General features: G+C 46.8%; 2 protein-coding genes across 2 annotated transcripts; one reads left to right on the top strand and one right to left on the bottom strand.

Moving 5' to 3' along the window:
- Positions 1-1,751: 1,751 nt before the first annotated feature.
- tex9 (testis expressed 9) lies at positions 1,752-5,022 on the bottom strand (the record flags this gene model as incomplete). Its single annotated transcript, XM_079736898.1, has 11 exons — positions 1,752-1,919; positions 2,003-2,137; positions 2,645-2,779; positions 2,890-3,063; positions 3,407-3,489; positions 3,839-3,987; positions 4,076-4,155; positions 4,250-4,295; positions 4,475-4,545; positions 4,748-4,811; positions 4,922-5,022. The coding sequence occupies 11 exons, from the start codon at positions 5,020-5,022 to the stop codon at positions 1,842-1,844; spliced, it is 1,116 nt and encodes a 371-aa protein (XP_079593024.1). The 3' UTR covers positions 1,752-1,841.
- Positions 5,023-6,249: 1,227 nt separating this feature from the next.
- On the top strand, positions 6,250-21,748 carry LOC307075837 (DNA-binding protein RFX7-like). The gene is made up of 9 exons (XM_079736549.1): positions 6,250-6,630; positions 11,186-11,219; positions 13,454-13,539; positions 13,866-13,988; positions 15,567-15,683; positions 16,239-16,323; positions 16,461-16,668; positions 17,183-17,484; positions 17,795-21,748. The coding sequence occupies exons 1-9, from the start codon at positions 6,398-6,400 to the stop codon at positions 20,984-20,986; spliced, it is 4,380 nt and encodes a 1,459-aa protein (XP_079592675.1). The 5' UTR covers positions 6,250-6,397; the 3' UTR covers positions 20,987-21,748.
- The last annotated feature ends 4,841 nt before the right edge of the window (positions 21,749-26,589 follow it).

Raw genomic sequence — 26,589 nt, 5'->3', positions numbered from 1 at the left:
TCATTTTCTTTGATGCAGGAGGTTCGGAGGGAGTTGTGGAAGGAGTAATAGGGAGAGGGGGGAAATCTGGATCCAGAGGGAGATCACAGGTGCATCTGCCATGCAGTAGTCGTGTAGGTTGTTCATAAGCGGATTCTCCGTCGGTACCTCCATGCTGCCGTAGTTGTGGTATGCCAGCTAGCGATGCTGTTAGCCTTAAGTTTTTTATCCCCCCCAGGTGTGTCGTTAAGAGGTGAGAATTCTGCACGATACGAGCTTAATAATAAGTTGACACGATGCACTCAACTCTGCATTAAGATACCTCCAACACTATACTTTAAATAACTACGTTTCACTAAAATGTAAGTCTGAAGGTGAACAGTTCGGAAGCGTACGTGCACTCACACCGCCATCTTGCGCAGCCTCAGTTTTGTGCGGAAGTAAAGCTACCTGAGTCACCCGAGATCACGTCACAACAGTGGCTGCCCATTTCATTGATAGACTAAAGTGAACTTGCAGCAAGCACTAGGAGGCGAATTGAACACCCATTCTAACATTTGTATTATGATACATAATAGCTTACAATTATAAACATCACCTGATAGATTCTCGCTCATTCTCAACCATTGCAAGCAGTTCTAATAATTTATTCATCTGATTCAGCAAAGAAGCGTGAAGAGGTCACTGCGGGAATTCATACTTGTTGTTATGAAGTCTAGTTCATCTGAGGGGCATTTCCTGAACACTCAAAGGCATTTTACAGACACATACTATGGATGGTTAAGTATGGTCAACCAGCTCAGCGTCTTTCCCCATAATAAGCAACAATCAGTGTTTAATTACGTGGATTTACCTTTGAGTACTTCCTTATTTGGGCTACTGTGTAAATTGTGGTTTAGAATTTGCCCAAAACACTTATATATTCACATTTGCGCAAAGAAAAGAAAAAAACATGTGAAACAGTGCCCCCTGGTGTCATACTTCACGGAGGGAACAGAACACGGTGTGTTCCTCAGTCCTTGGACGCCAGACTTCCGAGTCGAAAGTCGAAGCTCTTCCAGCTTTCTTGCGGCATTTCTCGGCGGCACGCCCCCTTTTTGTCTTCATCTTTGGGAAATCTGAGAGTAGACCGAGAGCAGTGATGACGCTCTCAACAAATGGCTGCGCCCGTGAAGACATTTAGTGTTTTGTATTTGTACCACGTTGATCATTTTAATGACGTTTTTAAATGCTCTTACACACTTGATTACATTGCTACTGTCACCAATTTATACATTGCAGAACCTTGCTGTGCATGAAGTACAATGTAAAGTTGTTGTTTTTTTTTGGGCTGGTTTGCTAAAGAGGCTTATGTAGCTAACAATAAACAACGACTAGACAATTTCATGACACAATCACAAAGACGAAAAGGATCGCTATAAATGCTCTGAGACCGGAAATTACGTCAAAAGTTCAACTCAGAAGGCTGGCGTCCGAGGATTCAGGAACACACCATCACAGTGCCCCCGTCACGCGATGGTCCAGGCTTCCCGTTCCAGCTCCTCCTCACGATGCTCCCCTAAATCTCGCAAGCTTTTTACCTCAAACACCTTGATGATATATACTAAATTATAATAAAAAAAGGATTAAACTTGTCTTACTATGTCAATCAAATATACTATTCAATAGACAATAGTATGTACATGTGTTGGAACATATTTTAATGATTAATAAAAACATAAAATAGACACAAAAAAAAGTTCCATTATGGCAATGATCAATACAACTTTTAAATGGAACCGTATTGTCCCTTTTCAACACATTGGTCTCATCCATAAGAACCGAGGAGAGCCACATGGACTGAATCCGATAAAACAAGGTCTCTACGACTTCCCCCAGTCCAGGGCCTTCATGAACTCCTCTTCAGTGAAGGACAACATCTTGGCGGCTTCAAAGTGCATCTGTTCCAGAAACAAGTCCCCTTCATTATGACCGGGCCGTGACTTGTGATCAAACACAATTATGAGTGATGAGGGACACCTACCTTCTGTCTCTTCAAGATGTCGATCAGCTTTAGTTGCTTCTTGAAGGCCAGAATGAGCTCTTCTCTCTGCTTCTTCAGCACCTTGTTCTCAGCCAGAAGATTCTCTTTGCTCAGGTGCACCTCCTTAGTCCTGTCCTGGTTTGAGGAGAACCAACGCAGTCGGGATGAAGAGAAGAGCCATGACCACGTCTACAGTGGAGGACTGAAGCATGCTCTCTTAAGAATAGTGGAACGAACTCCTGATTCTCTTGATGAAGGAAACACTTCTTTCTTCTAGAAGTGTTGATATAATCAGCAGGCCACAGCAAGCATACTGCACTTCCACCACAAGCTTCATGGCCCAAATGCAATAGAAACACATCATCACAGGTTCACAAGTCCACTGCTAATTCTTCACACCTTTTCAAATGACTGGATAGTCCTTTTTTACCTCCCTCACCTTACTCAGCTGAGAGATGACTGGATAGTCCTTCTTTAATGTGCTCACCCTACCCAGCTGAGAAATGACTCGCTAGTCCTTCTTTAATGCTCCTTTAATGCGCTCACCTTACTCAGCTGAGAAATGACTCGCTAGTCCTTCTTTAATGCGCTCACCATACTCAGGTGAGAAATGACTGGATAGTCCTTCTTTACTGGGCTCACCTTACTCAGCTGTTTCATGTTGTTCAGTTGGGCCTTCAGTCTCTCCACCTCCTCCAGCGCCCGGTTCAGGCGGACCTCCACCGTGTTGTGGTGTCCGGCTGCTTGTTTTTGGGCCCTCTTCGACCCCTCGACCTCCTGCCAACAGAGGAGGCGTTAAGGGAGAACGCTGCAGCTGGCTGTGATGGCGTCATCTCGTTGGTTTGATGGTTGACATGAGGAGCTTTTGGAACGTCCTTTGGACAAACCTTCTGTAACCCCGCGACCTGCGCCTGCAGAGCGTCACACCTCCTGCCAGACTCCTCGGCCAGAGCGCGGTGCTTCTCCATGTGCGTCTGCTGGAGGTTGGCGGTCTTCTGCAGGCGGGCACGCTCCTCCTCCAGCTCTTTGATTCTGCTGCACAGCTTACCGTTCTCATCGTCCTACCAACAGAATGCAGTCTCAGTCACATTGCTTTATTATTATTAATCTGAATAAAAATATATTATTGGATCATTTAAAAGAAAATCTCAATTGCTCCAATTAACTCCAACACTTGAAGACATGTAGGATGGTTCACTTACGACCATCAGACATGAGATCGTGTCCTAAAGAAACCTCTCCCCAGGTGTTGGGGAGAGTTTTTTTGTAATTGTTGGTTCTATGAACATCCTTACTGTACCGACAGCGATACTTTGTTGTTTCTCGTTCTTCTGACAAATGTACATATTGTAAGTCCCTTTGGATAAAAGTGTCTGCTACATGCCCTCAATGTAAATGTGATACCTTTTTGCTGTAATCATGTGAGAGCCGATCCAATTCCTCCTGCATAATTCGTAGTTTGGCCTTCAAAACACGGATCTGAGCTTCTAAAAACACAACAATAGAGCATCAGTTAGCCTGGCTAATCAGATAGCCTGGCTCCAAGAATCCGGATCCTCCACCGCCGATTCTGCCGTACACGAAGACACACACTGCCTACTAGGGGTGTAACGATTCACCGATACGAATCGGTATCCGGTTGGATTAAAACAGATGAGACTACATTGATAGGACCCCTGAGGCCCTATCAATCACCCAGGTGACCTTTGACCCCTGAGGCCCTGTCCCTCTCCCAGGTGACATCTGACCCCTGAGGCCCTGTCCCTCCCCCAGACTGCATCCCGTTGGGGTGTGAGTGTCAGACAGGGGTCTGGGGCTAACTCATGGCGATCCTACCTGATCCTACGCTGTCTTCAGTGGGAGGGGCTTCCTCCACGACCTCCTCCTCACAGAAACCCTCCAGCTTCTCCTCCAGATGGAGGATGGTCGTCTCCAGGCTGGGGTCTTCAGTGGTCAGGTCCGCAGCGACAGCAGGCCTGGGTCTTCTACAGATGGAACCAGATGGAAGGTAGAAGCAGCAAGTCTTACGGTCTCAGAGCTGTTTGGTTGAGGAGGAGATCAGAAGAGACTCACGCTGCCCTGAGGTCTTCACTGTCTCGCCATACCTCTGCTGTGTTTGGGGAGGTGGTTGGGACCTTCTTCTTACGCACTGTCTGAGCAAAACAAAATGAGGCGACTATAACTGCATAACTGAACATTATGTTTTAAGCACGAGTACAGATTGGGCATCATTACTAAATGGTTTACCTTCACCGCAGCCTGCTGTAAAAAAGCTTTTTTCGGTGTTATGATACTGGGGATTTAGATAACGATTATTAGTTTGACAATAATTTGCCTTGTGGTTAATAAATATATATATATATATATATATATATATATATATATAGATATATATATATATATATATATATATATATATATATATAGATGTTTTCAATAAACACCAATGTTGAAAACGTTTTAATACTTTACCTCGAGGCATCCTCAAAATCACAATCCAGATTATTGGGAATTGGTTTAGACAAAATATAATTTTGATCCCTCTGCAATGCAATAGACAACGAATCGTCAGCAATATCAAATACATTTGTATTTACTTATTAATTCGTAACTTGTTATTTATTAACTCGACTTTATGTTTTCATTTAGGAAAATGATATGGAAATATTCTCATAGAGCCAAACAGTAGTATCAGCCCTTAATGTTTACTTTATTCAATCAACACAACATTTGTACATAACTTACCATCACTTCCTCCGCCTGTCTGACTACAGCAGCTGTTTTGGCTTCCAACTCTGCATTCATTCGTCTGATTATTAATTATGGGGAGAAAGACCTTTTTCTTTAATAAATGATATTTTGGTCACCTTATCAATACAGTCAATATCAGAGCAGCGGATGATCGTCAATGTCTCTTACAGATACTGCTGCTCCTTCGCCATCAGGCTCAGGGCCGGCTGGTTCAGCGCGCCGCAGGGAGCCGTCCCACTCATCTTCACTACTGCCTTCCTGGAGCCCATATCTAGGATGTAAACAAAACCACAACCTTCATGATCATCCACCTACTGGTTTGTTTAAACCAAAAACCCGCGTTATAAAATGTTAGAGCGGACTAACAGTCAGAAACGGAGTACTGTTTAAAGAAATACGTTGCTATTGTATGAATGTTTCCAGGTTGACTTCGACGTTACCTTGAGACGCGTGGAGGAGTTCTCCCTGATCTGTTTGTCTGTTTGTTTCCTCTTTAACGCGGTGGACGTTACCTAGCAACCGGAGCCCCGCCCCCATTGGAATAGAAAAGCCGCAGCTTCCGCATTGGGCTCGATCCTACGTCAACGTCGCCGCCATGTTGGAGAGGGAAAGCGAGTAAACAAATACGACTAAATGTCGGATATGCACTTTAACTTGGAAATAAAAGCCATATAACGTTTAGATTTCTCAAGCGATTTCAATTTGTAGTTTTATTCAATTTTATGTGGTTGACTTGAAAAAAAAGTAAAATATATTTATCTTAAAAACATATAACATGATTTATGAACATAAATATAAAAACGAATCGATGAAGTCGTTGAGAAATGTCAACGTTAAAGGTGTTTTTATCCCGAAAAACAGCAGCTCCCCCGCTGACTTGTATTCGTTTACAGGCCAGCCTCTGCCTCTCCATTATATCCGTCTATGTAGAGCTGAGGGAGCGGCCAGCGCCACCTGGTGTTCCCAGTGAAGCCTGCTCGCTCTTAAATACACTCAGACGCGGTCAGTGTGTAGCTGCAGACCTGAGGGAAAACTGAACTAAAAAGGTTCTGGGTACACACCGGTATGTTACATTACACGACATTTGCTCCAATATTGTAATGGAAATATTTCAATGTAAAATATCAACCAATTAAAACTAAAATACAGCCCCAGTCTTTTTTTCAATATATATTTTCATTGCGATATAGGATAATCGTCTTTATAGAAAGAAGTATGCTATCATTGTCCAACCATAGCCCAGCTGTTGTTAGTTTCTATCATCAGTGTGTGCCACACTAAGATAAATATATAAAGGTGTATTTCTGTCGGTGTGGGTGGGGGCCAGGCCGAGTGCGCCTGCGCCACAACTCTTGACCGCGCACATGTAACTGAGCCCCAGACCGCGGGGCTGACGGAGGGATACGGCGGACGGTTCGACTCTCGCCTTCCGTTTCTTTTTTACGGCTTATCTGTAGCATGCTCGCGCTCCCGGCTCCGCGTGTGAATAACAGCTTCCCCAGAGCCCCGGTGCCCCGGTGAATTGTTGGGACTGAGATGATGCGGACCGGGGGGCTGCCGACTCGGGGGGGCACTCCGTCACTCCTGCTCTCTCCCACACGTGTGGCCTGACGCTGCTCCTCCTCCCGTTCAAACCTCACGACGATGGACGAGGACCTGCCTCGAGACGGGCTGCACCACGACCCAGACCAGGGGGTCTCCCTGCCCCCCCTGGACCCGGGGCTGTACCACGACCCGGGGGTTACTCTTCCCCCCCTGGACCCGGGGGTCACCATGCCCTCCCTGGGGCATACGGGGATTCCCCTGCCCCCCCTGGTCCCGGGGCTGCAGGGGTCCGAGGCCAGTGCGCTGCAACTCCGGATAAAGAATTCTATCAGGTAGGAGGGAACCGTCGTCATAAACTAGCAGGTGGTTTATTATTATTATTATTATTATTATTATTATTATTATTCTGCTGTTATTATGGTGGCAGTGAAGCTCCTGTCCCACAGAGTCGCTCATAGCCGCCCGCCGCCCCGCCCCTCCCGGAGGTAATCCCGCCCGGGGTAGCCACGGTAAACTGGGCAGGAGGTAAACCCGCCCCTCCCCGCCCGGAGGTAGACCCGCCCCCTGACGACCGGGTAAACAGCGGGGGGTTAAGCTGGAGTCGCCGGTTGCCGATGCTGACATCGGAATCTATTTTTAAAAGACGGCTAGGTAGACACATTCACTAAAGTGCTGCGTTATTATTATTGTTGTACTTCATGTATTTTGACAACAACGTTTATTAATAAATGCGAATATAGAAGCAAGAACGCATATTCCACCCCCGCGTCCAATTCCAAGTCATAACCTATAGGCGCGCCTCTCGGCCGCGCGCTTCTCGGCAACGCGAATTCCCCCCCACCGCTTGTTTACGTCCTGTCTCCAGGAATCTATACTGTAAATAAGGACAATCATACACAATATAAGTACAATACTGTTGAACAATGCTTCAATATTTATAACATAAGTAATAAAACGTATATCCGTGAAGGCCTACTACTATGAAGTAACCACTAAATAAATATTGTTAGAAGTGAAATGTATGATGTATTACTGGAGTAGACTTGTTCAGCGTGACAGACACACAGGCCCATAGCTTCATGACACTTCTTATTTTTTAGCAAAACTGAGAGTCCAAACTAAACTAGCCAAATGTTTGCCCAGTGTATAATGTTAACCCCAGTGCATCTCGGTCTCACAGTCCAGCCGTGAAGTAGGACCTCAGTCCTAAAGAAACCCACAGACCTTAATGAAGTCTTCTCCAGACAGAACATGGAGACCACAGGCCAGCACCTCTCTGTAGGTTCTCCTCTAGCTGAGGAGACAGGCCAGCACCTTTCTGTAGGTTCTCCTCTAGCTGAGGAGACCACAGGTCAGCACCTTTCTGTAGGTTCTCCTCTAGCCGAGCAGACCACAGGCCAGCACCTCTCTGTAGGTTCTCCTTTAGCTGAGGAGACCACAGGCCAGCACCTCTCTGTAGGTTCTCCTCTAGCTGAGGAGACCACAGGCCAGCACCTCTCTGTAGGTTCTCCTCTAGCTGAGGAGACCACAGGCCAGCACCTCTCTGTAGGTTCTCCTCTAGCTGAGCAGACCACATGCGGTACCTCTCCGTGGGTTCTTCTCTGGAGCTGAGCAGGTCCAGGGAAAGGAGTTCACGCCTGCCTCAGTCTCAGCCAATTGGCCTGAGTCTAATAATTCAATCCCTTTTAAAGAACCTCTTTATGTAAGATACTTATCTTTGTTTTCCTCAGGTCGCTATAAACAAGCTGTGATCGTCTCTCTGTGTACTGAGCCGACGCGGCTTAGGAACAGCATAATGACGACGTGTCGAGAGTGAAAGATCCCCATAGTAACAGCTCATTAAAGGGATCCCTTTGTTGTTGTTATGCTGCCGACCTGTCCCCTAGCTCCTAGGAGATAGTGACCGCCTCACAGGGTGAAGTGTTCTGGCCCGTCTCCTCCAGTCTGACCTGTCACTCATCAGATTTGCTGCTTGAAGCAGTTCCAGTGTTAACGTTATGAGATTATTACTTCATGTTTCCTACACGGAAACTGCCACTCAAAAACCTCTGCACAATGTAATGCACAGTGTACTTATTTTCGGTTGAGGCTTATTTCTTATTAATATTTCCTTATTAGAGATACCTTGTTACATGGCAGAATACCTTCAATAATAAAACAGGCTTTACAAAACCGTAAACATACAGTGGGGCAAAAAAGTATTTAGTCAGCCACCAATTGTGCAAGTTCTCCCACTTAAAAAGATGAGAGAGGCCTGTAATTTTCATCATAGGTATACCTCAGCTATGAGAGACAAAATGAAAAAAAAAAAATCTAGAAAATCACATTGTCTGATTTTTAAAGAATTTATTTGCAAATTATGGTGGAAAATAAGTATTTGGTCAATAACAAAAGGTCATCTCAATACTTTGTTACATGCCCTTTGTTGGCAATGACAGAGGTCAAACGTTTTCTGTAAGTCTTTACAAGGTTTTCACACACTGCTGCTGGTATTTTGGCCCATTCCTCCATGCAGATCTCCTCTAGAGCAGTGATGTTTTTGGGCCTTCGCTGGGCAACACGGACTTTCAACTCCCTCCAAAGATTTTCTATGGGGTTGAGATCTGGAGACTGGCTAGGCCACTCCAGGACCTTGAAATGCTTCTTACGAAGCCACTCCTTCGTTGCCCGGGCGGTGTGTTTGGGGTCATTGTCATGCTGAAAGACCCAGCCACGTTTCATCTTCAGTGCCCTTGCTGATGGAAGGAGGTTTTCACTCAAAATCTCACGATACATGGCCCCATTCATTCTTTCCGTCACACGGATCAGACGTCCTGGTCCCTTGGCAGAAAAACAGCCCCAAAGCATGATGTTTCCACCCCCATGCTTCACTGTAGGTATGGTGTTCTTTGGATGCAACTCAGCATTCTTTCTCCTCCAAACACGACGAGTTGAGTTTTTACCAAAAAGTTATATTTTGGTTTCATCTGACCATATGACATTCTCCCAATCCTGTTCTGGATCATCCAAATGCTCTCTAGCAAACTTCAAACGGGCCCGGACATGCACTGGCTTTAGCAGGGGGACACGTCTGGCACTGCAGGATTTGAGTCCCTGGCGGCGTAGTGTGTTAGTGATGGTAGCCTTTGTTACTTTGGTCCCAGCTCTCTGGAGGTCATTCACTAGGTCCCCCCGTGTGGTTCTGGGATTTTTGTTCACCGTTCTTGTGATCATTTTGACCCCACAGGGTGAGATCTTGCGTGGAGCCCCAGATCGAGGGAGATTATCAGTGGTCTTGTATGTATTCCATTTCCTAATAATTGCTCCCACAGTTGATTTCTTCACACCAAGCTGCTTACCTATTGCAGATTGAGACTTCCCAGCCTGGTGCAGGTCTACAATTGTGTTTCTGGTGTCCTTTGACAGCTCTTTGGTCTTGGCCATAGTGGAGTTTGGAGTGTGACTGTTTGAGGTTGTGGACAGGTGTCTTTTATACTGATAAGGAGTTCAAATAGGCGCCATTAATACAGGTAACCAGTGGAGGACAGAGGAGCCTCCTAAAGAAGAAGTTACAGGTCTGTGACAGCCAGAAATCTTGCTGGTTTGTAGGTGACCAAATACTTATTTTCCACCATAATTTGCAAATAAATTCTTAAAAAATCAGACAATGTGATTTTCTGGATTTTTTTTTTTCATTTTGTCTCTCATAGCTGAGGTTTACCTATGATGAAAATTACAGGCCTCTCTCGTCTTTTTAAGTGGGAGAACTTGCACAATTGGTGGCTGACTAAATACTTTTTTGCCCCACTGTACTTTCTAGCTTCAGGTTGTGATCAGACAGAAAAGGGGGCGATGTTTTGATTCATGATGATGATTTATGATGCTGTAATCTGCCAACGATGAATCACATCACGAGAGTCCATTGTGTTGTAAACATGGAACGGCTTGGGATGAGTGGGTATAGTAAGGTCATAGTGTGAACCATGGGACAGGTAGTATACATTATGAACAGGTAGTATACATAATGAACAGGTAGTATACATAATGAACAGGTAGTATATATACTGTTCATCATATATACATGAGGAACAGGTAGTATATATACTCCAGGGGTCCTCCAGTTAGAGAAGAGGTCTGGTCACTAGAGGTCTGGTCAATAGAGGTGTGGTCACCTCCAGTTAGAGAAGAGGTCTGGTCACTAAAGGTCTGGTCACCTCCAGTTAGAGAAAAGGTCTGGTCACTAGAGGTCTGGTCACTAGAGGTTTGGTCAATAGAGGTCTGGTCACCTCCAGTTAGAGAAGAGGTCTGGTCACTAAAGGTCTGGTCACCTCCAGTTAGAGAAGAGGTCTGGTCACTAAAGGTCTGGTCACCTCCAGTGAGAGAAGAGGTCCGGTCACTAAAGGTCTGGTCACCTCCAGTTAGAGAAGAGGTCTGGTCACTAAAGGTCTGGTCACCTCCAGTGAGAGAAGAGGTCTGGTCACTAGAGGTCTGGTCACTAGAGGTCTGGTCAATAGAGGTCTGGTCACCTCCAGTTAGAGAAGAGGTCTGGTCACTAGAGGTCTGGTCACCTCCAGTTAGAGAAAAGGTCTGGTCACTAGAGGTCTGGTCACCTCCAGTTAGAGAAGAGGTCTGGTCACTAGAGGTCTGGTCACCTCCAGTTGAAGTCAACATGGTTTCCTGTCTTTCTTTGTACACATGACATGTGTTGCCGGGTTACGTGACCTAAGAGGGGTTGTTTCAAACCGACCATTCCTCCGCTTTATAAATAAATACGGTCTGAGGCGTGGGCTCCCCTTACCCGGGCATCGGTCTCATCACACTATCTCTCTTTTAATCATACTCATCATCAATCACACTGTCTCTGTTCAAACACGCTCATCATTAATCACACTATATCTCTCTTCACAGCAAATCCGTCCAATCCAAGGTGGACACAATGTTGGTGAGTATTCTTTAAGCACCATGATTCTATATTTCAGACTGGTTTCTATGATTCTATATATTCAGACTGGTTACTATGATTCTATATGTTCAAACTGGTTTCAAACGGGTGGATTCTGAAATGACATATTTTAGGCATTTTGGTGATAAAATGTGTTGACATAAAATCAATTCAGGAATGTATAAATGAAGTGTGTATCAATAGTACCGAAAGTGCGGGCCTCAGGAGAATTGCACTGAAATACACTAAACAGCCAAGGCCTACTGTGAATAAAATAATGATGTGTTTTAGTCCTCATTGACCCAGGGGTCAATGGGAGTCAAACCAGTCAAACCGTTGACCCAGGGGTCACCATCGTAGTCTGAGGCTGGCATCCACATGTCGGTGGTCAGAGAACCAGAAGCCTGACCAGACTTGTTCAGAGTGATCTGGATCTCCATCCTGTTCTTTGTAGCCTCCCAGGAGAAGCCGCGTTCAGATGCGCTCTGTGAAGATGTCTGTTCAGATCTCTGTTCAGATCTGTATTCTGAACTGAACTGAACTGTGTTCAGATCTCTGTTCTGAACTGTGTTCAGACCCTCAGACACTGCACTGCTGATCAATACTTAACTCACCACAGCGTTGTTCCTCTTGCTTTGCAACTTCATTCATAAAACACCTGCCCTCCTCACTTCACCGGTTTTTAGTGAGGATGTGTTTACTGATCGGTCAGACCGAGGTGAGGTCATGCTTGGGCCACATCCAGACGAACTCCAAAATGTCACTTCCTTTATCCATGTTGAGGTCAGCAGGGTCATGTTCCTACGGTGGTCATAACATACTGCAGTGTTTCATCGAAATAATGGAACCTGAAAGTGCTGTGAAATGCTCAGATTTGAGCAGTTAATACAGATATTAAAACTGCAATGGAATCTATTGCAAACCAGTTCTTAGATGTTATATTTTGTCATATCCTTCATTTCTGAAAATTGACGCACCACAGTGTACTTCAGTAATTCCACGTTCTAGCTTCAGATGTCTGAGGGGGGCATTAAGGGTAGACCCCACCTTTAGACACGTGGGTTTCACTGTGTATAGCAATATCTCTAGTGTGATTATTATACTGAGTGAGGACCTAACCCTTGAACATATTTAAACACGGGGAACCTACATGGTCTCCTTCACTGACAGTGCCCAGAACATGGCTGCCCTCCAGCCAATAGACGGGCCCGCGTTCTGTCTCCTCCCTAATGCGCACGCGGCCGTGGGTCGTGCTGAACAGCGACATGCGGATACCGTTGTAAGGGCACCCAAGAGCACTCCCGTCTGTGTAGATAATTTGCAGGCTTGGCTTTTTATATTGATGATAACTCAATAGTTGTAATCCTGAAATTTGATTACATTACCGCTATCGATCGGCTAAATGGATTTGGCTCCGTACCAGTCACTCAGGCAGAATGGGAAACCCAGCTGGCTGGAAGATGATATATGGCCTGTGCTAGCTGTTAGTTGATTGGATGCCATACTTTATCCACATCCAGACACCACACACTTTGTCAGTGATGCACTCAAAGCCTTATTCAGAAAACCTAAATACTGCAGATGAATAACCACTGTCAGATTTTATTAGAACTGCACGTTTTATGGCTGTTAGTGTGGCCGCTGACAGAGACGGAGGCTCCCTGCTGAGCATTTACCTCCTTTAATTCCAGCAGTCTGTGTTTGTTTCTTCTCTCTCATAAAGACTAAGATACATATGTGGTATTATAGTATAACGTTACAGTCTGTAGCTTTACTTTAAATACCTTAAAGGTTGTATCAGCGATTCTAGGCCGAAACATAAATGATCACATTCATCTGATCTTTCCTCACGATCCGCTAGCTGCCTGCCCCATAAGCAGGCCGTCAAAAAACCCTGTCTCTGTAGGCAGCCTGTGAGATCGTACACAAAAACAAATGGTACTACCAACCACTCAAAACCAAAAGAAATAGTATTCCAACCAATCACCGACAAGGGGTGGGTATTGTGGGGTTTTGCGCTGCGTTCATGATAGTTTTTACTAGATGCACGAAACACGGAAGGGAGGGGCGAGCGGGATCTTTTTGTTTGGGATCTCGCTTCAAATACCTACAGAAGTGACGTCACCCAACATTGCTGAAACAACTTTTAATCAACACTTAATGTTAAGATCACACCGCAGGAACGGTGAGAGATCAGTGTAACGGTCATCCTCTCCTGATTTCTGTCCGAACAGCAAGACGTGGACAAGTTCACTGACATTGAGAAGCTGTACCTCTATCTCAAGCTGCCAACTGGCTCCAGCGTAACCACTGATAAAAGGTAGGTCCAATCCTCTGTCGATTTCTCTGATGATTGTAAATGTTAAATGGACTGCATTTATACAGCACCTTTTTAACCAGTGGCCACTCACATTGCCCAACATTCACCCATTCATGCACACATTCACACACCGACGGCGTTGTCAGCGACGCAGGGCGACAGCCAGCTGTTCAGGAGCAGTCAGGGAGAGGCGTCTCGCTCAGGGAAACCTCAACACTCAGAAGACGGGGATCAAACTAATTTGAATACCGCACTCTACCTCCTGAGTCACATGCCGCCCCTGACCCCTTTATGGAACCATAATTTGACTCTCTGATGCTCCTCAGCGAGCAGGCCCTGGCCACCTCCAGCCGCACCCAGCAGACGCACGCCTTCCACTGGATCCGCAGCCACCTGGAGGAGCACCCCGAGACCTCCCTCCCCAAGCAGGAAGTGTACGACGAGTACAAGTAGGTGTTCAAATCCACTTCCTGTTTACCTTCCACCAGGTCATGGTGACTCTGGGGTCAGGCTAATAGTTAGCCCTGATGGGGAAATATACTTTCCCTTCCATGGCAGCATGGAGGTAGTCTGACAAGACATTCAAGATCTGAACTTTTCTTCATTGTAGTCTGCTCAGTAAAAGAGACACTTTGAAGGAGCATTGAACCATTTTGTATTGATAGTTCAAACAGAAACGACAGAGCCATCTTAAAAAAAATCTCAGGGCTAAGAGGGGAGGGGCTTATTCTCTGTGAAAAACATCTTCCTGACTTTTTATGTGTGTTCTGTAAAAGCTAATTCATGACTGTAGGGTTGGTAGTTTGATAACATAACTCTATGTATCTAATCTTTGACGAAGATACCTGAATATCTCTCTAATCCAGTCTTTCATTAGCTCAAACTAAAGCACATTTCCAAACATCAAGAAGCCTACCGTAAAATCAAATGTAGCGTAGTGAGGAAAACCTTTTTAGAATAAAACAGTGGTCGGTCTTTCTGGTGGCAAACAGTTCTGGAGCCATTAGTGCTTTCAGTGTATCGCTCCTTTACATTTCCTGACAGCTAAGACAATATAAATAGATGCTAGCTGCTGGAATGGGGCTGCGTGCCATGTGTTGGTAACATTAGAATGGAAAGTCTGAGACAGTGATTGAAATACCTCGGCGCTCTTATGCAACAAGTCCTTTTAACTCGACGAGCAAACAGAAAACACAACGGTCAGAAACATGGGCGCCATAGACGACGGAATGGAAGTAACATCTGTGTTCATCAACCAGTGACCACTAACTAATTAAAATGATTACCCATCATGTTTTATCTGACTAGATCCCCAAAGATCGATTATAAAACGTGTAACTTTATGTTGTCGATAACAGCCTGTAGAGATAGAGGGTAAAAGCACAGGATCCATTTTAAAGCGGTATATCCTGCATAAAGCCGGTTTGAATGTACCATGGTCCAGTAGACAGCAGGTCTGTGTAATGTACTATTACATTTCTTTGACTGCCTGACATAGAAAACTAAAATAAGAGACTAAAGGGGCCGAAAATAGCATGATTGAGGCAGCTCTGGTTTCAGGTGGATGTTCCCCTCGTACGTCAGCAGGGCTATGGGTGTGAAGCTAACTGCTAAAGCTATGGGTGTGAAGCTAACTGCTAAAGCTCTTTAGCACACCAAACACAACACGTTTACCTCAGGGATTTACCCTCCATAGGGTCGCTGGTACCGATACTATACTGGACATAACTCAATTAAACCAAGCAGAAAAGTGGTGTCATCAACATACAACATAATCAATCATATCAGGATTTTTCATTTAATTAGATCAGGAAGGAGTTAATTTTGGATATTCATTTAGCAGCATGTGTATTATTGATACTTGGTAGACTGTATTTAAAGAAAACATCTCCGATGCCACTGTTTTAGAACTTGATTGAATGTCACTAAAGGTTTCCCTTCGTTCTCTACGGTCCATATCTACAGTAGACTAGGAGTGGCTCATCTTCATAACCCAGGGGTGAGGTTGACTTCTCCTCTCTCTCCAGGAGCTACTGTGACAACCTCAACTACCACCCCCTGAGTGCTGCCGACTTCGGGAAGATGATGAAGAATGTGTTCCCCAACATGAAAGCTCGGCGACTTGGCATGAGAGGCAAATCCAAATATCCTTTATAGGAACAAATCCTAACCGTCGGACCTCCACCTGACCTCTGTCTGACCTCTGTTGGAATTCAAGTCACATACGGCAGCTGTTTCAGTTCATAAAGAATCTAAAAATAGATGGGAAATGAAATCAAATAAAGTTCCCCCTCTCTGCCGTGAGACTGTATTGCAGAACAGAGAAGCCAAGGATTGGCTGTTCCTGACCTTCACAAGGGGGGTTTATTTAGGAGGGGGGGGGGGGGGAAGATAAAGGAGACACTCGTGTTTATTGTCACCAATAACGTACAATCTGGTTGATCATACGTATCATCCGGGAATGGGTCATCATCCTTCTGACAGTTGACTGGACGTACATTCAGAACTAAAAACTAAAAGATTTTGACCGGTCCTTAATCCAAGAACATATGTTAAAAGTTAATGTGACAATTCTTCTAAGACAAACACACACTATATGTGTTGGTCAAAATCATTCTTGTGACCTTCTCCAATATAACCTCCAGAATGTTCATTGTATCTGAAGATTCATCCATATTGCTCCCTTAACCTGTGTGTACGTACTGCTACAGCGGTCTGAGGAAGAGGGCGCTGGTCAGCATGCCCTCACTGCCCACTCTTGACCTACACAAAACAGGGAACTCGGTGAGCAGTTCATATCTGAGTATTAATGCTATATCAGTGTTTCATTGTTTTCCGATTCCAGCCTTTTCAAACAGTTTGGTAACGCGCCCTGCCAAACACTGTGTGTAACCCAACATCTCGGTGTGGTCTGCCTCCAGTTTGAAGCGCTGGATTCTCCAGGTCCGATCTCCAACATCAAGGAGGAGGTGCGCTATGCCGCCTGTGGCCTGGTGTGTGAGTGGGCCCAGAAAGTTCTCAGCCGTCCGTTCAACGCCGTAGAAGACCTCGCCCGCTTCCTGCTGAACAGCCACTACATCAGCAACAAGTCTGTGGCCGCGCTCAGCATCATGGCCAGCACAGCGGCCGGTGAGACAGCTCTCTGCTGCCCTTCCCTCTCTTCCATGTTCAGTGTCCCTTGAATGTTGAAGAGTAATTCTGCCCCCTGTTGGTCAATGCTCTGTACTCCTTCAGCACGAGGAAACCATGTAAACTTTCAATTCAATTCAATTTTATTTGTATAACCGTTAATCACAGGTACAGTCTCAAAGGGCTTAATAGGCCTTGTGTTTATGACCCCCCCTGACCCTAGCCCCCCAGAGGGCAAGAAAAAACTCCCTTAATTAGCAAGGAAGAGGGGGGGATCCCTCCTTCAGAGTGGGGATCCCTACTTCAAAGTGGAGGATCCCTTCTTCAGAGTGGGGGTTCCCTCCTTCAGAGTGGGGGATCCCTCCTTCAGAGTTGGGGATCCCTCCTCCAGGGGTGATCAGGAGTGCAATGGGGGCCATAATAACACGACTTCACCCCATGTGGTGTAGTTACTGTAAGAGTCCTTGTATTGCAGTCGTTGACCTGACCTCCATGTCTCCTCCTCCTCCCCCAGGGGTGAAGTCCCCCCCGTCAGCCTCGGCCTTCGTCCCGACCCCCGAGGCCGGCCCCTACCAGCCTCAGGGCGCCGCCCGCCCCTCCCCCTCCATCGACGCCAAGCAGCAGCTCCAGCGCAAGATCCACATGAAGCAGCAGGAGCAAAGGCTGACCTCCCCCCCGCCCGGGGAGGGGCCGGCCCGACGCACCGAGGAGGCGGCCCCCCCCGTGGGCCGCGCCCTGCTGGGGGCCAGACCCGCCCACCCCTCCCCCCAGCCCCCCCTCGGCCTTGTGGTGGCGGCGGTTCAGAGCCCCCGGACGGTACAGAGCCCCGCCCTCTAAAACCACCGCTCGGCCACGCCTTGGCTTTGTTTACGTTTGCAACTTGACCTTTGACCCGAACGTGACAGTTCCCATGACTACCTGGACAATGTGACACTTGCTATGTTTAGGTTACTGCTTGAACGAAAAACTAGAAAGGAAGTACAGGAGTTGGAAAATGATTGTTCAATTCACTGTTTAAAAAAAATATATATATTTGTACGTCACTGTTTAGAAGCGTATCTCAGTTGAAGGTGGTCCGTGTGACTCCAGGGGTGGCCTCTGAGCTGACCCTCTCTTCTGTCCTCAGGTACAGAGAGGCCGGTCGCTGTTGTCCCCGAGTCCGGCGGCAGAGAACAAGGTGGTGCCCCTCAGCCTGCAGGTGGTGGCCCAGCCGCTCCAGGGGCCCAGGGCTGCCCTCCCTGGGCCCCTGGGGGACCGCGCCGCTCGCCAGCGCTACCCCCAGATCCTGCCAAAACCGTCGGCCACGAGCGCCCTCGCCCTGCACCCCCCCCCCAGGGTGCTGCTGGCCGGCAGCGCCCTCCAGGCCGTCGTCCCCGCCTGCCACCTCAGCCCGGGGCCCCTGCTCCAGATGACGGCCGTCCCCCTCCCCCATGGTGGTGCCCCCGCCGTCCCCAACCCCGCCCCGCAGTACGGGACGGCAGAAGAGAACCAGGGAGCCAGCCCCCAGAACACCAGGGGGTCTGACGCCCCCCCGACGGCTCCCGCAGCCGGACCCGGACCAGCGGACCAGCCCCCCAGCATCGACGTGGAGATGGAGGTCGAGGTTATCCACCAGAACAGCCAGCACCTGAATGCTAACGGACTAGCTCTGAACCCGGGAACAGTGACCCCTAGAGGTCAGCCCAGGGCTGCCAGTGTGCCCATACCACAAACCAGAGGCTACCTGGGGCTGGAAGACAGATCCTATCGGAAGACCAGTGTGACGTGCTCACTGGGAACCATCACTGGAACCATTCTAGAAGGAGGCAATACTATTATTAATAAGCAAAGCACTTTACACTCAAATGTTTCTACCAGGAACATAGGAGATGTCTCGGTTCCAAATGCAAACATGTCACCATCCTTAAGAAGAAGCAGTGATGGATTATTATTCAGTAATAGTAACACAACAAGCCCCAGGAAGCGGACCAGCCTGAGTCCAGACCCTCACTACTCCCCCCTGAAGAGGGTGTTTACCTCCAGGCCAGCTGAAGGGTACTCTGACGACTTCAGAGACGAGATCACAGCCATGACCAGCCGGTCGCTGTCCACAGGAGCACCGCTCCGACCTGAGAGCGCCCCCGTCTTCAGCAGGGGCCTGATGAGCGGGGGCTCTGCCCTGTCCCCTCAAGGCCCCGCCCTCTCCAGAGCCCCCTTCACTACAAGTGGCTTCCAGACGGTCGCCAGAACACAGAGCACGGTGGAACAAAGGAGCAGAAGCACTTGTAGCTTAATGGAGAGCCCTCCCTCGTTCGGTCGTGGTGCACTCATACGACAACAACAGCAGTACCACATGACACACATGGAAGCCATATCCAAAAGCCCAGACCTCCACAGACAGACTCCTGTTTCTAACAACAATCCCCTCTGCTCCAATGAGGGGCTGAGCGGGCCGCATATGGAGCAGCCATACTGTCAGATGGACCCACTGTCCGACCACCAGCGGACCTCCACCCCCCTCAGGGACCCCCTGTCGGCCATGGGCCAGCCCCCAGCCTGCGGCCCCCCCGCCATGCAGACTGGGGCGGGCTACTTCCTGGAGGATGACGATGTGACGCAGGACAGCATCGTTGAGGAGCTGGTGCAGATGGAGGAGCAGATGAAGCTCAACCTGCAGCAGTTCGGCCCGTGCGCGTCCTTCCAGCGGCAGCAGACTCCGATGCAGGGCAGAGCGGCGTCCTCCAATCAGGTGGTGACGCCGTTCTACCACTCCCGCAACAGCAGCTGCACTCCGGTCCAGACGCCCACCCCCACCCCCACCTCCGAGATGATGGGAGGAGCCAGAGCCCTGATGAGCCCCTGCTCCCGCATGGCCCCCACCACCCCGGTGGACGGCGCGCTGGGCAGCGGCTGCCACACCCCCATGGGCACCCCCACCCCCACCTGCAGTAGCGCTGCACAGGCTGGCCTTGTGGAGTGCAGGAACCCCTTCGCCTTTACCCCCATCAACTCCAGTGTCACCGGTTACCATGGCAGCAGCACGGTCTCATGCAGCCCGGTCAAACCCATGCAGCGGCCGACGGCCACGCACCCGGACAAGGCCAAGCTGGAGTGGATGAACGAGAGCTACAACAGCAGCGCCGAGAGCCACAGCGGCCTGGGCCTCATCCCCAGCTACCAGGACCTGGTTGAGGACCACTTCCAGAAGCCTCACGCCTTCGCCATCCCGGGGCAGACCGTCCACCCACAGGGCAGGCACCACCACGGCCACCTCGGTCGCCTCACCCCCGTCTCCCCCGTGCAGCAGCAGGCGCCCAGCATGGCGAGGAGGGAAGGCTTCGCTGTCCCCGCCCCTCTGGATAACAAAGCCATCGGTGCCCCCGCCGCCAACACTGCCTTCAGGTGCCGCAGCGTGAGCCCCGCGGTGGGCCAGCGGAACACGGGCACCAACGGCCCCCCACACATGGCCCGGACACTGGTCTCCCCCCAGTTCCACTCCCCTGTGGCCCCTGAGATGTTGAACATCTTCGCCAACAGCCATCAGAACATGAGTGTGAGCAGCCTGGCCCAGAGGAGCCAGTCGGTGCCGGTCAACGTGATGATGCAGACGGAGGTCCTTCCTCTGCAGGGTCAACACCAGAGCCTCGGGAACATCCTGCTGGGTAAGATGGAGTTAGACTGTGACACGGGACGCGGCCTGGGCAGGACCCATCTGCCCTCCAGCTATACAGCGTGTATGAACCTCTCCCAGATGCTGGAACCGGCTCCAACCGGTGCCAACCACCAGGCCCTGAGGTCTGCTGACAATCACAGTGACTACCGCTTCCAGAAGCCCACTTACCTCACGCAAGGCCCGACCAATGAACAGATGATGCTGTGTTCAGGGGGCGGGGCCAACCCGTCAGGCATCTCCAGGCAGTATCACCAGCAGGCCCCGCCCCCCCGCCTTACCGCCGCTCCCCCAGAACAGCGGCAGCAGCAACAGGGACAGCTGCTTGACTTCAACACGGCGGTTAAGAAGCTCATCAATGAGAAAAGCCGCCTTCACTCTGGGAAAAGGCTCTCGGAGCAAGCGTCAGAACACAGTACCGGGGGGCAGGAATACCCCGGGGAGATGGGAATGACGTCGGATCTCTCCAGCACCATCAGTGACCTGAACACTCTGGATACCAATCTCCTGTTTGACCCCAATCAGCAGCAAGGTCAATATCAGGATACCACACCTGAAGACATCATGAATGACCCCCTGTTCCAACAGATCTGCAGCGAGACTGCAAACGCAAGTGGGTTTGACTGGCTGGAGAGCAAGGATCATCCAACCGTTGGGCTGATGGGTTGAGCAATAATACAGTGTTAGCAGTTTGGCGTTCACATAATAATGTGGGATTGTTTGTGTTTTCTTTCGTTAAGGTCAAGGGTTTGTTTTCAGTATTGAGGGCTTCAAATATGTCCTGAACCTTGAGTCCTCAACATGAATTATTTTAGGTTATTTATAGCTAAAACAAAGAATTACATCATTTGCATGGGTTTGCAGATTTGTGTTTTTCACCTTAGTTTTAATTTTTATTATTTATTAGTTGACAATGAATGACCCCTTTCAAATGATTTGTGCTATTTCAACTTCATCCAGCTCTTCAATGCTATTCAATGCTCGTATTGAGTCAGATGATTTGACTGTGGGATGAGCCGGAAAGTAAAGATGCACTTCTTCCACTCTAGTAGTCATTGTAGGTGGAGAAATGAATAGAGGTGTTGATTACCTCTCGTTGCTTGTGGTGCTTCTGAAAGCAACGTAGAAATGTGATATAACTGCTGGCGGAATCACCTGTAGGATATTTTTATCAAAATGTGGAATCTCTATGAACAGCATAGGGATGGTGTTTAATGAGGAGAGGGTTTAGCATATTCACACATTAACCACAGATTAAACTATGGCCTCATGCAGGCAGGATGCCTCCTGTCTCCTTGGTACCCAAAGGCTAAGGTTCCTATTTTAAGGATCACCTGATTGGGACTCATAATGCGGTAGAGTCCCCTTGTCATCGTCTCCAAGGTGCAGCTAGACATCTTTCAAACAACTATGCATTTCTTACACATTTCAAGATGCTACTCACGCTGGGAGGTTATCGTACATTTTGAAGTTGTACACAAAATCTTAACCCTCACCTCAAAATGTGCAGTTGCAGCTCACCTGCTCTGGCTGCTAAGAAAACAATATTAAAAACAGTATTTAATTCAGTTGAAAGGCAAAAGCATGTGATTACATTGTAAGAACATGACAATCATTAACTATAATATATTATACTAATTTATATTTATTAATGATTAGTCTATTTCAGGGGGTGCAAGATGTTCAACACGTCAAAGAGAATTAATTGAGTATTTCTGGATCTGGCAGACTGATAGTCCCTTTAGTATCATGTGTATTGACTATCGCTGCTGTTTCTGTTGCAACTATGAATTTGAAATGACAATCCACGTTTATAGCATGATTGTCGTGTTTCATTGAATCATGCGCTGCAATTTGTTGAAATCATGGATGCTTCCAAACCAAAATAAGATGAAGGAAACTGGTTAAAGGGTTGACGAACACGGCTGTTTCAGAACCACTCCTATGGCAACATCACTACTAGTACTTGAACGGACAATCAATATTTTGCACTCAATTTATATTATCCCTCACAGTGTCCTGTGTTGTCAAGCTAGAGCATTTGTTGTGGTCAACTTTGAACTTTCTACTTCTACCCAACCAATGTGTTCTGCTTCATTGTTTTTTTGGGTAAATTCATACTATTTAGTGCAAATAGTATTTTGTATTTTTGTGACTTTTTTTAAAAGAAGTTAAAACAATGCAGTAAATTGAATAGTAAGAAATGTAATCACGGAAAAAAACGCTGGAAAGTTTTCTTCTGTTTTTAAAGCTTTATTAAAATGTATCTTGTTATCTTAGTTGAAGAAAAAATATGCAAACATATTCATTTAATAACAGGGCTTTAAAAGTTTAAATGCAAATGCTAAATTACTCATTGGGATAATATGGGGCATCATATTGGTCATGGGTGCGTTTTGTATTCTTTAACAACACGTGTGACTAACCAATTGCGGGGAGAAAAAAGGCGAAATGGTAGTATTTTGCAATGTGTCTATTTGAGAGCATGTGTTTTTCACTTTATTTAGATAAGCTAGGGTATGCAATTTATATTAGGGGAAATTCTCAGCAATAAATCAAATGCTCTGAAAATGATGAAAGTTCCTGGAAACTGTTGCTGGTAATACCCCTGTCCAGTCATTTCATTCTGCCAAAATGAAATGTTTTTTTGTTGGATACTTTTAATATCTAGCTCACTCTAGATCTGGCTAGGTGCCTACCCTAGCTTTAAGACGACACTTTCAAAAAAATATGCATCTGGACAATTATGGCAATTATGTTTGAAGCACTGATTTTTGTATTCAAATAAGGATATTACTTATCCGTTTTTTGTGAGTTTCTATGCAAACCGGTGCTATTAGACTGTAGGCTTAGATCTGATGTGATGTTTTCAGTGTACAGGATTAGTTTGTTTTCTCAGCTGCTTCAGTGGATGTGCTTATTAACACGGATGTCTACTGTGGTTTGTAAAAGTAATAAACTTTTTGAACAAATGAAGTCCTTGAAATGAATGTTTGCTGCATCATATCTTTAATAAACATTAAGAGACAAAATAGGAAACTTATTACTGGTCAAAACACATAATATACAGTTATACATCTCACCACTGCTGGTCAGTCATATGATGCAAAATTATAATTAATAAATAAATAAGGTTATATAGAGCATAACAAAATGTACGCATTAATGTGAGCATAACATTAAAAGTGCATAAATGTGTATAGTTAGTATCTTTGTCAATGATATTGTTATTTTGTGTGACATTAGCAGAGTTTTTTTTACGAAACCTAAACATGATAATTTAACCGGCTGTGATGGATGTCCCAGCTGAGCATCATGATGTCAGAAAGATATATCAATATAAAGGACACAAAGCTGCCGTCTGGAATTTCAGTTATCATTCAAGATATGATCAATACATCCTAAGGCTTTTACAGTTAACTGACTGATTAACAACACAACACAATAATTCAAAGAAGGGATACACACATGCACTCAAATAATGCCAGATATATTAACATTCAGGAAAGAAATATGAAAATGTGACGATATTTCCTAACTCTAGTGCAGCCAACCACCTACGGTTGGCAGTCCCTTTAAGTTCATGGGAATCAAATCCATCATCTGAAGCAAGGACTTCAAAGTAGCTGGCACCTATCAAAAAACAGGTTCACTTGGAGCGGCCGTCTATATCTCTGATATGTCCCTGGCCCCCACTAGGGATTCAGGTCCTCAGGGAGCAGATGTTTGGGGCCAGTGAGTTTTCAGATGAAAGATCGATGACTTCTTCATTATAGATCAGGTGCTTGGCACAAGAAGACCCAGGTCCTGCAGCTTGTATTTCAACAGGATGGAAATACAATCTGAAAGTGGCCCACTTGGTTAGTAGAACACAGCATACACCCCAGAGGAGTTAGGGAGCCATCTGACGTCTCCCTCATACTCCTCCAGTCTCCCTGTGGAGCCTCAGACTCCTCAAGCCTTCCTCTGGAGCCTCAGACTCCTCAAGCCGTCCTCTGGAGCATCAGACTCCTCAAGCCTTCCTCTGGAGCATCAGACTCCTCAAGCCTTCCTCAAGAGCCTCAGACTCCTCAAGCCTTCCTCTGGAGCCTCAGACTCCTCAAGCCTTCCTCTGGAGCATCAGACTCCTCAAGCCTTCCTCTGGAGCCTCAGACTCCTCATGCCTTCCTCTGGAGCCTCAGACTCCTCAAGCCTTCCTCTGGAGCCTCAGACTCCTCAAGCCTTCCTCTGGAGCATCAGACTCCTCAAGCCTTCCTCTGGAGCCTCAGACTCCTCAAGCCTTCCTCTGGAGCATCAGACTCCTCAAGCCTGCCTTTGGAGTCGCAGACTCCTCCATTCTCCCTCTGGAGCCTCAGACTCCTCAAGCCTTCCTTCCTCTAGGCTCCAGGGCTTATTTTTTTCTCTGCTAATCGAATCATACATCTAATCTAATCTAGATGTGTGTTCAAGCTTCCTGTGAGCACTAACATCTGCCCCAGCCCTTCATGATATATGCGTCCTACTTTTATCCTTGTTTCCAGGGCAAAGTTTAGTTTCCACAAGGATATAACACACCTCACACATCACATGCTCTGGGAGAAAAGTTTCTTATCCATAGTTCAAGGTCTTTCCAGGCGTTCCATCGTGACTCTTGAGTCCTGGTCCTGTACACCTTCTATCTGTTACCAACGTCAGCAGGAGGGCTGGAGGACTTCACTACGGCTGTCACAATAACCCCAATACCACAGAACCGCAGTGTTCCAAAGGCAACCCCAGGGGATGAAGAACAACTGGCATAACCACAAGAAACCATAAACACGATCCACGTGTGAGTTTTTCTGGTTTCTCTAGCGTCAAAGTTTGTATATATAATGTGTAGAATAACCTAAAGCCCGGTCTATTCTGAAGCAGAGACCCCCAGCACCAAGACACAACGCAACAGCAAGTAATCTGTTCAAAACGCTCATCATGTGTTGACTGAAAGGAAACAAATGCCATGGTATAATCAAACGTGTGTGTGTGTGTGTGTGTGTGTGTGTGTGTGTGTGTGTGTGTGTGTGTGAGTTTGTGTGTGTGTGTGTGTGTGTGTGTGTGTGTGTGGGCACTGCACAGGAAATGCTTTCCCTCCTTTTTAAGGCAAGGCTCCTTCCTCTCAATCCCTCCTTTACTTTCGCTGCCTGCAGTCAATGCAGCCTCCCCATATCATATCAAATAATCCAGAGGCATTCAAAGTGTCAGATTCAACCTTAACATAGTGTATTTCCCTGTTCAGCAGTGTGGTTTGCCCACAGCATAAAAGTCAGAGAAAAGTCAGTCCTCAACTCTTTAAAATGTGTCCATATTCAAGAAAATATGGTTTAATCCGACAGTATAATTGATATGATGAACAGCATACAATTCCTATCTGACTCCATAAAACTGATCAGGATTGAGTTATGATAGAACAGTTTTAGCCAGCTCTCACAAGGCAGTGATCTCAGGAGATAGTGGCGAATAACACGTAAAGACACAACCCATAGCACAACCTTTGACTTACCTTGTTCTCATTGCACAACAGGGTAATGTTTGGCTGCTGAATCCTGAATCGACACTATAGTCTGTTCTGTACAATGCTTGTCAAATGTGGAAGAGACAATTAAATTATTATTACATAACAATGACTTTGCAATTTCAGATTTTGTGACCATATGGTTTTCGAAGCCAGCCATAAATTGAAAGCTATGTAAGATTGTGGAATACAGTAATAATGCTTCCTGCGGATGTTTTCCTATTGAATCACAACAACAAAGAGGGCTGAAATATCCCTCACTGAATTCACCTCATTTCACTGTTTTCCACCGCAACGTGATCAGTTTCTAGAACATCATGATCTTTTATACTGAATCCAATCAACTAATTAGATGTTTATGTGCTAAATGTTTTGTAAGGAGCGACTGATTTGACAAATACAAACATGAAATTATTATGGTAAAATACATCCATCACCTAATTTAGAAACACACTTTGCCTTACTCTATCCCAAGGAAGAGATTATTGGTGTTCTGTTCTCAAGTGGAAGTGGTCAGTTTGGGGAGGCTGGCAGATAGCAGAAGGAGGAGGAGGAGGAGGAGGAGGAGCAGGAGGGGGAAGAGGAAACGGAGGAGGAGCAGGAGGAGGAGGAGGAGCAGGAGCAGGAGGGGGAAGAGGAAACGGAGGAGGAGCAGGAGGAGGAGGAGGAGCAGGAGGAGGAGGCAAAGGAGGCGGAGGGTTTTGGAAAGGATGAGTGACGACACAACAAAATTAAAGTTGTTGGT

The sequence above is a fragment of the Pollachius pollachius genome (assembly GCF_949987615.1).
Source record: "Pollachius pollachius genome assembly, chromosome: 5".
Lineage (NCBI taxonomy): Eukaryota > Metazoa > Chordata > Actinopteri > Gadiformes > Gadidae > Pollachius > Pollachius pollachius.
This window is presented reverse-complemented; position numbering and strand designations above follow the sequence as displayed.

Coding starts and splice junctions, on each gene's coding strand:
- LOC307075837 (XM_079736549.1), top strand. CDS start 6,398: ATGGACGAGGACCTGCCTCGAGACGGGCTGCACCACGACCCAGACCAG. Junction 13,540..13,865: donor AGCGTAACCACTGATAAAAG/GTAGGTCCAATC, acceptor GATGCTCCTCAG/CGAGCAGGCCCTGGCCACCT. Junction 17,485..17,794: donor CGGTTCAGAGCCCCCGGACG/GTACAGAGCCCC, acceptor TTCTGTCCTCAG/GTACAGAGAGGCCGGTCGCT.